Source organism: Embiotoca jacksoni, unplaced genomic scaffold, assembly GCF_022577435.1.
Source record: "Embiotoca jacksoni isolate LCO1_2020_lvr unplaced genomic scaffold, fEmbJac1.0.p SCAF_24, whole genome shotgun sequence".
Lineage (NCBI taxonomy): Eukaryota > Metazoa > Chordata > Actinopteri > Embiotocidae > Embiotoca > Embiotoca jacksoni.
In genome coordinates, this window is record NW_027185375.1 from 171,113 (window position 1) to 183,963 (window position 12,851).

Here is a 12,851-nt window from a genome sequence, read left to right on the forward strand (position 1 = left end):
TTAACAAACAGCTTATCCTGTTATGATAACGTATTTTATGTATATTAACCTTTATTTTTTGAATTTAAATTTTTTTTTTTTTTGGAGTATCTATAAAGTTTTTTTCTTTTCTTGCAGTAAGTTGTCAGTATTTTTTTCATTCATTTGTCTTCAGACCTTTTAATCTCTTTTTTTTTTTTTTATCTTTTACAGACTTTTTCATACTTATTTTTACGATGACTATTATTTTTACTTTGGGTTTTGTTTTTGCTGATTTTTGAAATGTTCTGATGTTGGAGGTCTCTTGTCAATAGATGACCTTTGATATTGTTATGTTCATGCTGCTTGTCTTCAGGGAGACCAGGCACAAACCATTACATGAGAATCTGTCAAATATGTTTTATCATTGCTGGGAGAGGAAGTCAAAGCAGACGGTGGTCAAACCCTGTTCAGTTGTTAGTTCTGTGAAAAAGGAAACAAGTTGAAAGAAAACAACAACATCACCTACAATAGATGAAATATAACTTCTGTTTCCAAACGTTTCTGGGTTTCTGTAATGCTGCAGCTTCACTCTAAGGACAAAGAATTTCTCAGAAGTATCTGGACTGGATGTGAGGATGGGGCACACTTTGCTCTGTGAGCTGGGATTATTCTGTGAGTACATCACCGACTTTAGAAAAAAAAGAAACATCTCTCATTTCAAATTGAATGAAATATATAAAGTATTTCAGAAAGGTTTTGTTCTGCATCACTTTTCAAAACTTACCTTTTTGGAGGATTCACCTGATCATCTTAGAAGAGGTGATGCTTCCAGTGTTCCAGTAATAAGTTACCTTGGTGAGCTACTTTATACCACTAGATGTCACCAGAGGTGCAAACTATCAAATCCTTTGCACATCCAAGTCTTGGAAGAGTTCTGGGTATTTGTCTTATTTATGTACAACGTGTCTCTGCTCTTGTATGCTCAGTGTGATTTGTTCCCAGTATATTTCCATCTCAGCGATATGCCTAAACACTGAATTGTGTTACTCTTAGGTTTTCACTCTTACAGATCATGAAATAGAAAACATGTCCCCCCCCCCACCTTCTCCATGTCTTCTTATACAAAACAAAGAGGCACAACAATTTTCAAAAGTAGTCCGTCACTGACTTGTTTTATATCATATTTTGTGTTGTACAGTTTCTGCTGCAAATTTGGGAATTGCATGTAAATTAACGTATATTTATTTTGCACAATATACTGTAACATACAGTGTCTCAGGTTGGCTTTACAAAATCATAGCCTCCACAGATTCTGACCCAGAATAAACTCGCAAACAAGACTAAATACCAACAAACAAAAGAGACCACAGCTAAAGTGTCCGGATCCCTGTCTAACCCTGTTAACATGTTGGTCTCCCAGATCTCCTCTCCTGACACACTTCGTCCATCAGTGTGTTCTTCATTCTGTTCCTCAACGTTTTGCTTGTTTTGATGTCTTCATAAAGAAATCCGAAATTCGCTTTTACGTCCAACACGCACTCTCGCGGCTGCGTCGGTTGACGTCACGGGTTGTCCGTCTGGCGTTAAACGTCATTTCCTGCCACAGTGAAAGTTAGAAATCCGACATCCCCCTATCCACTTCTTGAAACGGAAATATCAGTCGAGATAAACATAACCAGGAATATTTGTGTAAACAACGTGTGGTTTCTCTCCTCTGCTCAAACAAAACATAATGTTGACATCAACAAAAACACCCGCGGCGACAACGCAGCTCAACCCGGAACATACTGGAGCCACTTCTGGAAGTATCTCAACATCTTATTTATTATCAACAGCAGTTATTTGTACTCCCAAACATGTTGAGTGTTTTTGTTGTTGTTTGTGTTGCTGTTGCTTTTAAATAAGTTGAACAACCAACAAACAACTCGACCACGTGCACAAAAAATGAAAAGTTAGACCTGATTTTCCATTGACTCCACTTCGACTCGACAGAAAGAGTCCGGAAATATTATTGTTCCAATCAATATTTTAAAATGTTTAAGATTCCCTGTCTTTGCTCATCTGTTATCCACGTCTTTACGCTTTCAACAAATGAACCAAAAATAAGGGGAACAAACAAAGCTGATATTTATTTGGTATAATGGTATTTTGTCTTTGTTTAACTGAGGATATGAATCAATGGAAACATCCTGAAATCACCTGAAATGGTGCAGTCAATCTTTTTAATAGATGCAGATGATCATCAATTTGTCACATACTCTTTTATTAAACTCAAAATCTTTGGAAAAAACATCTCTTATTCCAAATTGAATGAAATATCATGACATCATGAGAGGTGGAAGCCTGGGGGATTTCCTCTCTGCTTTGTGTTGACCGTATAATGGTGGCACACTTGGAGGTCAGTCGTTTGATTGCTTCGGTGGCTTTTGTTTGGCTGAAAAATCCTATTGCTTTAAATCGGGGGTCCAGGAGGGTAGCAAGAGACACGATGCTCATCGACTGCAAAGTGTACAGCTTCTCCCGGAGTTGCCTGATGAGATGGTCTCCCATTTCCAACGCTGCTGCAGGTGCCGGCTTTGTTATTTCCTCCTGAAGGGTGTGCTCCAGCATCTTCACGAGGGGGACAACTTTGGAGGCAGACACATTTTCCTCTGCCGACAGCTCTACAGTGGCATCATAGAAGGGAGACAGCAAAGAAAGGCACCCTCCAACAATGTTGAACTCTTCTGATGTTAGGAAGGGGATGTCATGTTGTAACCCAGCTAACGCTGCTCCTACTGGCTCCCTTTGCTCCACCAAACGTTGCAGCATCAAATATGTGCTGTTCCATCTGGTCTCCACTTCTTGCATGAGCTTCATGTTTGCCATCCCCAGATGAAGTTGCACTTGTGTAAGCTTCTCCTTTAAAGATACAGATGAGTAGGCCATTAAATCACTGCAGTAGGAACACAGACAAACTATTAGCGTTATTAGAAATTGAAATAAAGGGAAAGAGCATACCTTAGCAGTGGTGCTGCTTCTAAAGAAGCCAACCAGCTTCCGTGCTTTGGCCCGGATGCCAGAGAGCACAGGCTGCTGGTCAAGTGCCTTCTTCACGATCAGATTCAGTGTGTGTGCAATGCAAGTATGGTGCCGAAGCTTCAGCTCTCTCACACAGGCAACCATATTGGGAGCACCATCAGTGACCATACATGTCACCTTATTAGCGATTCCCCATTCCTCCATCAGGGAGGCTTTCACACGAGCTATATTTTCAGCAGTGTGTGATTGGGGGAATGCCTGCACTCCTAACAGCACTGAACTGAGTGTGGTTTTCTCACCCACAAAATGGCATGTTACAGCCAGGTAGGCATCCATATTGATGGATGTCCACATGTCCGAAGTAAGGCTAACAGCAGCCACCTTTTCCACTTTAGCCTTAGCCTTCTCCTTAGCTGACTCATACTTGGCCTCCACCATGGCCTTCAGAGCCTCAAGGAAAAAATATATAGTGCTGAACTGTGAGACACAATAAAGTACTCATCTGTTTCATGCATGCACCCATACATACCTGCCTTGTAGGGAGGACATAATTAGGATCCAGTTTGGACACAAATGCCCTGAATCCAACATCATCCACAATACTGAAGGGCTGTGTGTCCTTCACTATCATGGAGACGAGGGCTTCATCCAGCTCTTCTTTTCTGGTGGTTGGTTAAAAGAGAATAAATACAGTGTCTGTTACCTGTCTTTATTTGCACAATAAACAAAAGTGAACAGGGATAAATTGTGATGGTGTATTTGAAATATTGTAATGACTTACCTTGGCTGGGTGAAGCTCCAGTTTCCTCCTTATTCTCATGCAAGGCACGGTAACGCCTCAGCATGGATGAGGTGTTATTATTGTACCCCAACTCCTTGGAGCACAATAAACACCTCACCTTTGAATAAAATAAGAAACTGTGAAAAATACAGTTCTTGATAAGCAAACCTAATGTGTCTGAAATAGAGTTAGATTTAGCTTACCTTATTAGGAGTTATTAAATCAAAGTGTTCCCACACAGGGGAAATCATCCTCTTCCTAGCTGGCTCCATCTTATCACCTATCCTTCTCTCCTCACTTTCCTAAATCTCCAAACTATCTCTCTCTCTAACTTCTCCAAACTATCTCTCTCTCTCTAAACTCTCCCAACTATATAAACGCTATCCAAACTATCTCTCTCTCTCTCTCTCTCTCTCTCTCTCTCCTAAATCTCCAAACTATCTCTCTCTCTAAATTCTCCAAACTATCCAAACTCTCAACTGACCGCAACTCTCCACCAACAACCCACATTTTGAAAGGAGCCTGAGGGGTTTATATTGCCGTCAAACCTCCCGGCAACACCTGAACCACTTCCCGAAGCAGTCACGTGGTACAGCCGGGCAGCGAGGCTTCGGACGTCATCATTTTTGGCTCCTCCTCTAAATGAAGCAAACCTCGACACACGCTTCGAGGAAACGCCCCCTCCGTTACTCGACACACGCTTCGAAGCGTCGGCACACCTCGTAACATCACTACTATCCAGCTTGCCAGCCTGCCTCGGACTCATCCTCCACCAGAAAATAAAGTCTGTTCTGTACCTGAACTCGTTTTTGTGTCTGCATTTGGGTCCGATCCTGCCGCACCTCATAACATAAAGAGTCAGTGTGGGGACATCAATTCATTTCTGTGTATTTTTATGTTTATTTCAATATCTAGTAATGTAGTGAGACAAGAGCGTCCCACATTTCTTCAGTTCATTCATCCAACATCTGTACAGTGTATCTTGTCTGCTGGATGAATGGATCCTGACATCTGGCTTCTGTTTCAGAGGAGTCTGATGTATCCACGGGTCACCCGCCACAATAAAAGCAAAGGCAAGAAAAAAACAAGGTCAGCAAAGTCTGCAATCACCTGTAGTTGTTATTCTCTAATAAGTTTCTGAAGGACAGATAAGATCATGTCATGGGTTGTAATTCTGTTGATTTGACATTTTTTCTATATGCATTAACAGTTTACATCAGTGGATTAATAAAAGCTATAATACACTGATATTCTTTGTATTTGTGGAAACCTTAACTCAGATGTTCCTGCGGCTTCTTATTTTCATCGTAGCACAAAAGTGGTTACAAGAATCATCTCTGTGTTCACAGGAGAGGAAGTCCTGCAGCAACGCTTATCCTGTTATGATAAAGCATTTTATGTACATTAAACATAATTTTTTGTAGTTTAAAAAATCGTCAGTGTTTTTTTTTTGTACTAAGGTGTCAGTATTTTTTTTTTCATTTATTTGTTAGACTTCAGACCTTTTAATCTTTTATTTTTTTTATAAATCTTTTACAGATTTTTTTTCATACAATTTTTTCATGCTCATGTTTGTTTTTATTTATATTCTTTTTTATTGTTATTTTAATTCTTATTTTTAGGATTATTATTCATACTCTCTTCACCCTCATTTCTATTAATGTCACGATTTCCGCTTTGCTCAAGCTCAATCACTTCCTGTTGGTGAAGTCATGACCAAGATCAAAACCACAATTTTGCCATCAGGTGGAGACGTAAAAAGATTCTGTGTTCGGGTAATGGAACACTTTAGTGAAGCTCAACTCAGAATGAACATATTTTCAGATGAAAGTTTCACTGTTGGATCAGAAAGTGCACGATTACCAGTGAGTGTGTCAGTGAGTGTGACACCTCTGTTATTAGTGTACTTTACTCATTCTCGGTGGCAATGTATTTATTGAACAGCATATTTCAAACCTTTAATGAATTTATGCTGCTACCTTTACAGTAGCATCAAAAGTCACTGACCCTTTGCAAGCCAGCAGTAGCCTACCAGATGATCATATAATGGCTGGAAACTGAAATGTCTTATTCTCAGTGAGTGTCACTGTCAGCAGCAGTTGGGACATAAAGGACCAAAACATAAACCTTTGAATCTGTCCTTGCATTTTCAAAAGTATTTACCTTAATGCTTTAATGGGCTCTATAAAGGTGCTGATGCTCCCACCAAACATAAGAAGCAGACCAGGAGGAAGCAAAGACAACAAAAATGTAAGCAAGGCCTGACTAAAGCTCAAACACATGAACTTTATGTCCTTTGAAGAGTTATTCCTGAGTTTAAAATGCATTAAAAAAAAAATCATTAAAATTATATTTTGAATTTCCCCAGTTGTTTAAATTTCCTGCACTTATGTTTCATACAGGTTAGTGAAATTCAAAGTGCTTTACATGGGAATGAAAAGCTGATAAGACGACAGTTCAACGTAGGTTCTCTTGGCAGGAGATGACTTGTTGACATTGTTATGTTCACTCTGCTTGTCTTCAGTTGTCTTATGTTTTATAAATGTTGGAAAACGACTTGTAGGTTGTAGTTTTCAGTCTATTGCTTTATCAGAGAACAGGCACAAACATTTGCGTGAGAATGTGTCGAATATGTTTCACCAGTGCTGTGAGAGGAAGTCATAGCAGGCTGTGGTCAAACTCTGTTCAGTTGTTTTAGGTGTGTGAAAAAGGAAGGAAGCAGAAACAAGCTGAAGAAGTTTGGAAAAAAAAAAAAAAAAAAAGAAAGTCACCCAAAATATATGAAATGTAACTTCTGTTTCCGAACAATTCTGGGTTTCTGTAATGCTACAGCTTCACTCTAAGGACAGAGAATTTCTCAGAAGTATCTGGACTGGATGTGAGGATGGGGCACACTTTGCTCTGTGAGCTGGGATTATTCTGTGAGTACATCACCGACTTTTTCTGTTTAAATCGTACGGATTGATGAAAAGGTTTCAGTGAGAGCAACAGGCTATCAGTCACTTGTTCCTTTTTCTAAATATGTGAATAGAAAAGAGAACAGATTCACCATTTTATTAATAACTTTGGTCAGATGAGAGTAGAGGACTGTTTTAATGCATCTCAAAGATTTGATTAATTTAATATATTTATGTTTACATGTTAACTAAAATTGGTAAAACTCCAAATGTTACTTGTTAATTCAATATTTGGTCATTTGCTTTAGTTTGATAATATCTGAAGTTTTGACCTGTCTTGCAGTGCTCTGTACATTCCCCTTCAATGGACACGCTGAAGGTAATTATACAGTTTCCACTTTTCTCTTTCTTTTATTTCTTTTTATTTATTCATTAACTATTAATCGCTTCAGTACTTCCTCTTTCTGCTTTCTTTTTGGTCATCTGTCTTTTTCATTGTATGTATCTACACTGATTGTGCCTTGCATATGTAGTCTATGTAACACAGTAGATTTCCTGTGTTAAGTTTAGGACTGTCTTTAGGTCGCTCTGAGAGTGAATGAAACATGGCAAATGTTTGCAGTTTAAAACAAGGAACTGAACTGCAATTTATTATAGTTATTAACACACACAGAAAATCAAGAGAACAACATAAAAGAAAACTAACAAATTCAAATAATAACCTCAATACCAGTATTTCTCTCACAGTCAGTCAGTTTCAGTCTCTTGTCTTTCAGTCTACTACCCGGTAGTGTACGTCTGGAGGCTCTCAGACTAACTCTGATCTCAATCTTTTGCTCGTCGGTGCTCCGGCAGGAGAACCCAAGAAGACCAAATGCAGCTTCACTCACAGCGAAGATGATCAGGGGTCACAGGGTCACTCAGCTCCAGCGCTCTGTGGAGGTTTCTGGGGATCGCTGTCTCCATCACAGATCCATCCAGAAAAAACAATCTGCATACAGCAGAATTGAATATGATGTCAGTACTGTAATTTATAAACTCTATTGTTGGTGGAACAGTAAATGACCAGTAAAATAGTATTACACACATATATATATAAAATATTCACTATGGTCAATATTAACATAGCAACATATTTCACACACACATGTACTCATGTCTCAGTGACATCTGTCACTTATACCTAACAGACATTATTTAAACGTCCACCGTTACTAAGCAACACACTCAACAGCTGTTCTCAATCTGACCGTTTACTTCTGGCGCTAAAAACAAGAACATGACGTCATCGTTCCCGCTCGGTTCAACAGCTCCCGACGCATTAACCCCTCAGCGCTTAGCTAGCGCTTAGATAGCCCCGTCACGTACATGCAGCTCCACAATCACAGATATCGACCACGTAAAAATAATATCCATCAACAAATTAATATTTATCTCCTACTGGTTATTGTTCTCTTCTCTCCTGATCGGTATCTTTAGCCCAACTAACAACTGTTACAACTGTCCTCCTTTGTAGCTCTACACCAACGGATAACTGTTAGCAACGCATCCGTCACTCACCGGAGATTCTTCTCAGACTTAAAGAAACTTCTTCCTTCGGAGTCGGTCTGGTTAACGATCAAATAAATAAACATCCTCAGAAGCATCGAGCAGAAATCAACCAAATGAGATTCTTCCTGGTGTAGATCATGACGCTGCTGTTTCCTTGGAGACATAAAGGGTCGTCTCCCGGGAGACGGTTTTGATCTCCCGACGTGCACGAGAGCGCACGTCGGTACTGCATGTTTGAGTTAACCCTTTAGTTGCTGGTAAAACTAACGTGGGTTACACAGAGTGTGTAAAAGTGTTTTCCGTTGCTAACTGTGTAGTGTTTTATACTGCATATGTTTGTGTTGGGTTCTAGATGCTGTGTTGACCTCTGACCCTGACTGGTCCACTTTTTTTACCTACGAGTCTGTTACGTTCATATGTGACATGAAGGAAGGAGAAGTCACTGACTGGGAATACAAAATCAAAAAGGATGACAAGGAATTTATTCCCTACAACTCACATAAAACGTACCCACTTCCAATTAGTTCAACTTACGACAGTGGTAACTATCAGTGCTGTGGTCGTAACAAGAGCTCACATGATCCAAAGTGCAGTAATGTCCTATCTTTAACTGTATCAGGTAAGTCCTCAGTGTTTTATCACTATGACATGACAGCAGGAATTTATGATCCTATTCAAAGTATATGTAATACTGTGTACATTTAATTAATCTTGTTGTGTAAGCATCTTTTAAATACGGTGAAACTTTAATTGAAACACTTTACTGTTCCTGATACTTTTCTCTCAGAAGTTGCTAGAAAGCTCAAAGATTGTAATCCAGAATCACTACATGTGTGTTTTGGTGTAAAATATCATCTTTTGCAGAAGTAACAAGAAGAGTAATCTGAGAGTGAAGACCTCTGCAAAGGCCAATAATCTTTTAGTTAATAGTTACTTAGTCAATAATTACTTTAGCTTTGACACCATGTTGAAATGGACACAAATCAACGGTGGTTTAAAACATCTTTTCTCTGCAGTGAAAATAACTATTAATTAATAAAGTGTAAGTGCAATTTCTTTTGTCAAATTTGAAAATGTAGAATTTAGAAAGGAATTTTACGACAAGTGGAAGGTTGCAGCCGTAATATGAAAACATACAATTTTGTTATTTTTTTCAACCCATCAACTGTAATAATCTATTTTTATTCTGTTTTTTTCCCCCAATAATAGGAAGACCAAAGCCAACACTGACACCAGGCACAACAACCATATCAGTGGGAGACACTGTGAGACTGACTTGTTCTGTGGAGAGATCTGATGGCTGGAAATACAAGTGGTTCAGACGAACCTCAGACACCAGTGAAGTTCATCTCTCAACAAATGATGGACAGAACAAAGTTATCAGTGTATCACAAGGAGGCATCTACCGTTGCAGAGGAGTAAGAGGAAACCCAAATTTCAACACTTATAGAAGTAATGAAGTCACCATTCACATAACCTGTGAGTTCAGTCATTTTGTTTGAATACATTTGTGATTACCATTTGAATTAAAAATGAAACCTGCAATATGGAACTTTCTCTGTTGATTTCATGTTTTTGTTTGTGTCCCAACTGTGTATATGTGGTGGAAACAGTTCCCAACAAGCCTGTTTTAAGACAACAACCCTACTGGTCCCCGACATTCAGTGGTGAGATGATCACTCTTACATGTGAAGTCTCAGGAGGTGAATCCACTGAGTGGGTGTATGAGTGGAGAAGAGCCCGGTCGGTTGTACACCATGAAAACAAGAAATACTGGAAATTCAGAGCTTCTGAATCCATCAGCGGAGACTACGACTGTAGGAGACGTCTCAGAGATGACTCGTATTCTTCAACAGAGTGGAGTGATTCCTTCAGTTTGATGATATTGGAAAGTAAGTCACATCATATTTTACCAGTCATGACCCTCATTTATTTAAAACTGTATGATATATCGTACAACTTTACATTTATATATTGAGATCAAACATTTATAGATAAAGAAATACTGCAACTATACAGGATACAAATGTTACTTGTAATCTGCCATCAATACTCAGTAACATGTCTTCATCTTTCCAACAGGACCCCTGTCCGTCCTCACTGTGTCTCCATCATGGCTGAGTCCTGGAGCCTCAGTAACTCTGAGCTGTGTGGTTCAACATCCGTCTGCAGGATGGAGGTTCTACTGGTACAAAGCTCTTCCTGATATTTCAGACAAGTTTGGTTCCTCCATCAAAGAGCTGCTGCCTGGTAGCATCGACGGGACGGCACAAGATTCCTACATTGTTCATGGACAGAGAGACACAGCAGGATATTTGTGCAGAGCTGGAAGAGGAGATCCAGAATATCACACTGTTTACAGCAATCCTAAATTTGTCTGGTCTGGAGGTCAGTTTGCATTTTTGTTTGATGTGTTCCATTCACGTTGGTCTTTTCTAGTCTTCCTTCAGCAAACGCAACGCTTTCTCTTTCTCAAGGAATCAAATAATGACTTTTTATCAAAGCCATTCACATCTCATACAGACACACAAGGTGCCGTGTGAGAGGATCATGGTTTGGTTTAGATGTGACACAATCGCTGTTTGGTCAGGGTTAGGCACAAAAACGACTTATTTCTGTTTAGGGGGTAAAAAAATATTCATATTAAATATGATAATTTTCATTTGGTTTGACCCACCATCCTGGTTTTGTTTTTCAGATTTTAATCCATCAGCGTCTCTCACAGTGAATCCTGACAGAGCACAACACTTTACCTCTGACTCTGTTTCACTGACCTGTGAGGGAAACTCTGCTGAGTGGAGAGTGAGGAGGTTTAATGATACCAGCTCACTGTCATACTGTTCTTTCTGGGGCACAATGAAAGGATCAACATGTAATGTTCATGAGATATTGTTCGGTACTGCCGTGTACTGGTGTGAGTCTGGATCAGCCTTCAGCAACGCAGTCAACATCACAGGACAGCGTGAGTTTTTCATTTTATTCATGAATTATTTCAACATTTGCATTTCATGTTTGGGAATTTCAAGATGGTAAATATTATTCTGTGTCCTGTAGATTCAGTTTAAGTAGTTCAAGTTTATCTTAGAAATGAAAAGCTTTTCTTCATCATCAGCATTGAACATGGGAAAATAGTATTAACTGATGTTTTCATATCAAAAACCATAAACCCTTTTCTTTCAGTAGCTGTATAGTTATCTAGTTTTAACTTGGCTCCTTAGCTACTGCATTGTTGCCTCAAAATTCCTCTAAACAATAAGCATTCCTTAAAAGCTGTACTCTGTTCACATATGAATTAGTACAGTGCAACCTTTTTCATCAACATTAACATCTACAATGACATTTGCTGGTTGTGATTTGTCAAATTCTGCACAAAAGTTTGGCTTCATTGCGATTTGTATTGAAGCTTTTATGTCAATAGGCAAAACAAGCTGACCTCAAAATAAGTGTTCATATTGTCTGATGGTTTTACAGGTGATGATGATATGATCCTGGTGAGCCCTGTCCATCCTGCAACTGAGGGATCATCTGTTATTCTTGACTGCAAGTTGAGGACAGAAAATGTTCTTTCTAATGTTATTTTTTATAAAAATGACACAATCATCCAAAATGACCCCAGAGGTCAGATTAACATCTCTGCTGTGTCAACGACTGATGAAGGCTTCTACAAGTGTCAATACTCCGGAAAAGAATCACCACAGAGTTGGATGGCGGTAAAATGTGAGTAATCAGTTTTTTAACATTTTGTAATTTTTGGCTGCCTTCAAACATCTGGCCGGGACAGCAGATGAAAATTAGCCTCTCTGGCTAACTCTGGCTCACTTACAGTTTTGCTGTTGATTGGTGTGCATTGTCCCTGCAAAATAAATAAATAAATATATTAATTTTAATATTATTTGCAACAGTAGTATTTAGAAAATTCCTTTAGTAGATTCTGCTGGCGATACTATACTCATGCATTAAAAATGTTTTTCTTTTTATTACAGTCGTTTCCAGAGCTGAAAGCTCTTCATCTCTGTTCCATGTTCTGTTGATTGTTGGGCTGCTTTGTGGAATTTCACTGATTATTCTTCTGCTGCTGTTTTGTCGCTACAAACAGTCAAAGGGTAAGTCAAACTTTTCCTTCTCATAATTAAATTGATTACACTCTAAATATTCAAAGACATTCTGATTACTATACATGTACCTTGCACTTAAAAAAAAATGATGTAACAGCAATTGTCTTTTTCACAGATTCATGTTTTGTCAGGTCGGTATCATGCTTACTTTTCTCATTTTCAACACATCAGAATCACATCCTGTGTTTCTTATTAAATCTACTGTACTCACTAAATGTTTTTGGCCCACCAGGTCTCAGAGCACAAGTCGGAGCTCTGCTACAGACCACATGACCAACCAGGATGAAGCTCAACACAACACATACGCTGCTCTTCTCCACGGTAAGTCTACTTTTATTCTGACATGTTGTAAACTGTAATCATAACATTTCCACGTGTTTATCTGATTTTAAATGAATTGTTAAGCAAACTTTGGCTTGATTTTACTCTGTAGGTGATGTTTCTATCTATGAATCAATCAAAAGCCCTGAAGATGAAAATTGTGTAATATATGAAGTTGCAATTTGAGGTGGGTGGAGCCTTTAT

General features: G+C 38.8%; 2 protein-coding genes across 3 annotated transcripts; one reads left to right on the plus strand and one right to left on the minus strand.

The window, feature by feature from the left end:
- Window positions 1–1,124: 1,124 nt before the first annotated feature.
- On the minus strand, window positions 1,125–8,365 carry LOC138203833 (E3 SUMO-protein ligase ZBED1-like). Of its 2 annotated transcripts, XM_069158827.1 has the most exons (4): window positions 8,221–8,365; window positions 7,551–7,651; window positions 2,962–4,796; window positions 1,125–2,862 (listed from the first exon to the last, which is right to left on the minus strand). In XM_069158827.1, the coding sequence occupies exons 3-4, from the start codon at window positions 3,418–3,420 to the stop codon at window positions 2,233–2,235; spliced, it is 1,089 nt and encodes a 362-aa protein (XP_069014928.1). In that variant the 5' UTR covers window positions 3,421–4,796; window positions 7,551–7,651; window positions 8,221–8,365; the 3' UTR covers window positions 1,125–2,232. The 2 variants fall into 2 exon arrangements, with proteins under 2 accessions (XP_069014928.1, XP_069014927.1); XM_069158826.1 differs by having other exon boundaries at window positions 1,125–4,796.
- Window positions 8,366–8,634: 269 nt separating this feature from the next.
- Window positions 8,635–11,280, plus strand: LOC138203791 (Fc receptor-like protein 5). The gene is made up of 6 exons (XM_069158787.1): window positions 8,635–8,830; window positions 9,421–9,690; window positions 9,825–10,103; window positions 10,294–10,599; window positions 10,910–11,013; window positions 11,266–11,280. The coding sequence occupies exons 1-6, from the start codon at window positions 8,635–8,637 to the stop codon at window positions 11,278–11,280; spliced, it is 1,170 nt and encodes a 389-aa protein (XP_069014888.1).
- The last annotated feature ends 1,571 nt before the right edge of the window (window positions 11,281–12,851 follow it).

Bases quoted from the DNA above. Each gene is read 5' to 3' on its own strand.
- LOC138203833 (XM_069158826.1), bottom strand. From the start codon at position 3,420: ATGGTGGAGGCCAAGTATGAGTCAGCTAAGGAGAAGGCTAAGGCTAAA.
- LOC138203791 (XM_069158787.1), top strand. From the start codon at position 8,635: ATGAAGGAAGGAGAAGTCACTGACTGGGAATACAAAATCAAAAAGGAT. The intron at 9,691-9,824 runs GTGAGTTCAGTC...TGGTGGAAACAG, and splicing joins AGTCACCATTCACATAACCT to TTCCCAACAAGCCTGTTTTA. The intron at 10,600-10,909 runs GTCAGTTTGCAT...TTTGTTTTTCAG, and splicing joins TAAATTTGTCTGGTCTGGAG to ATTTTAATCCATCAGCGTCT.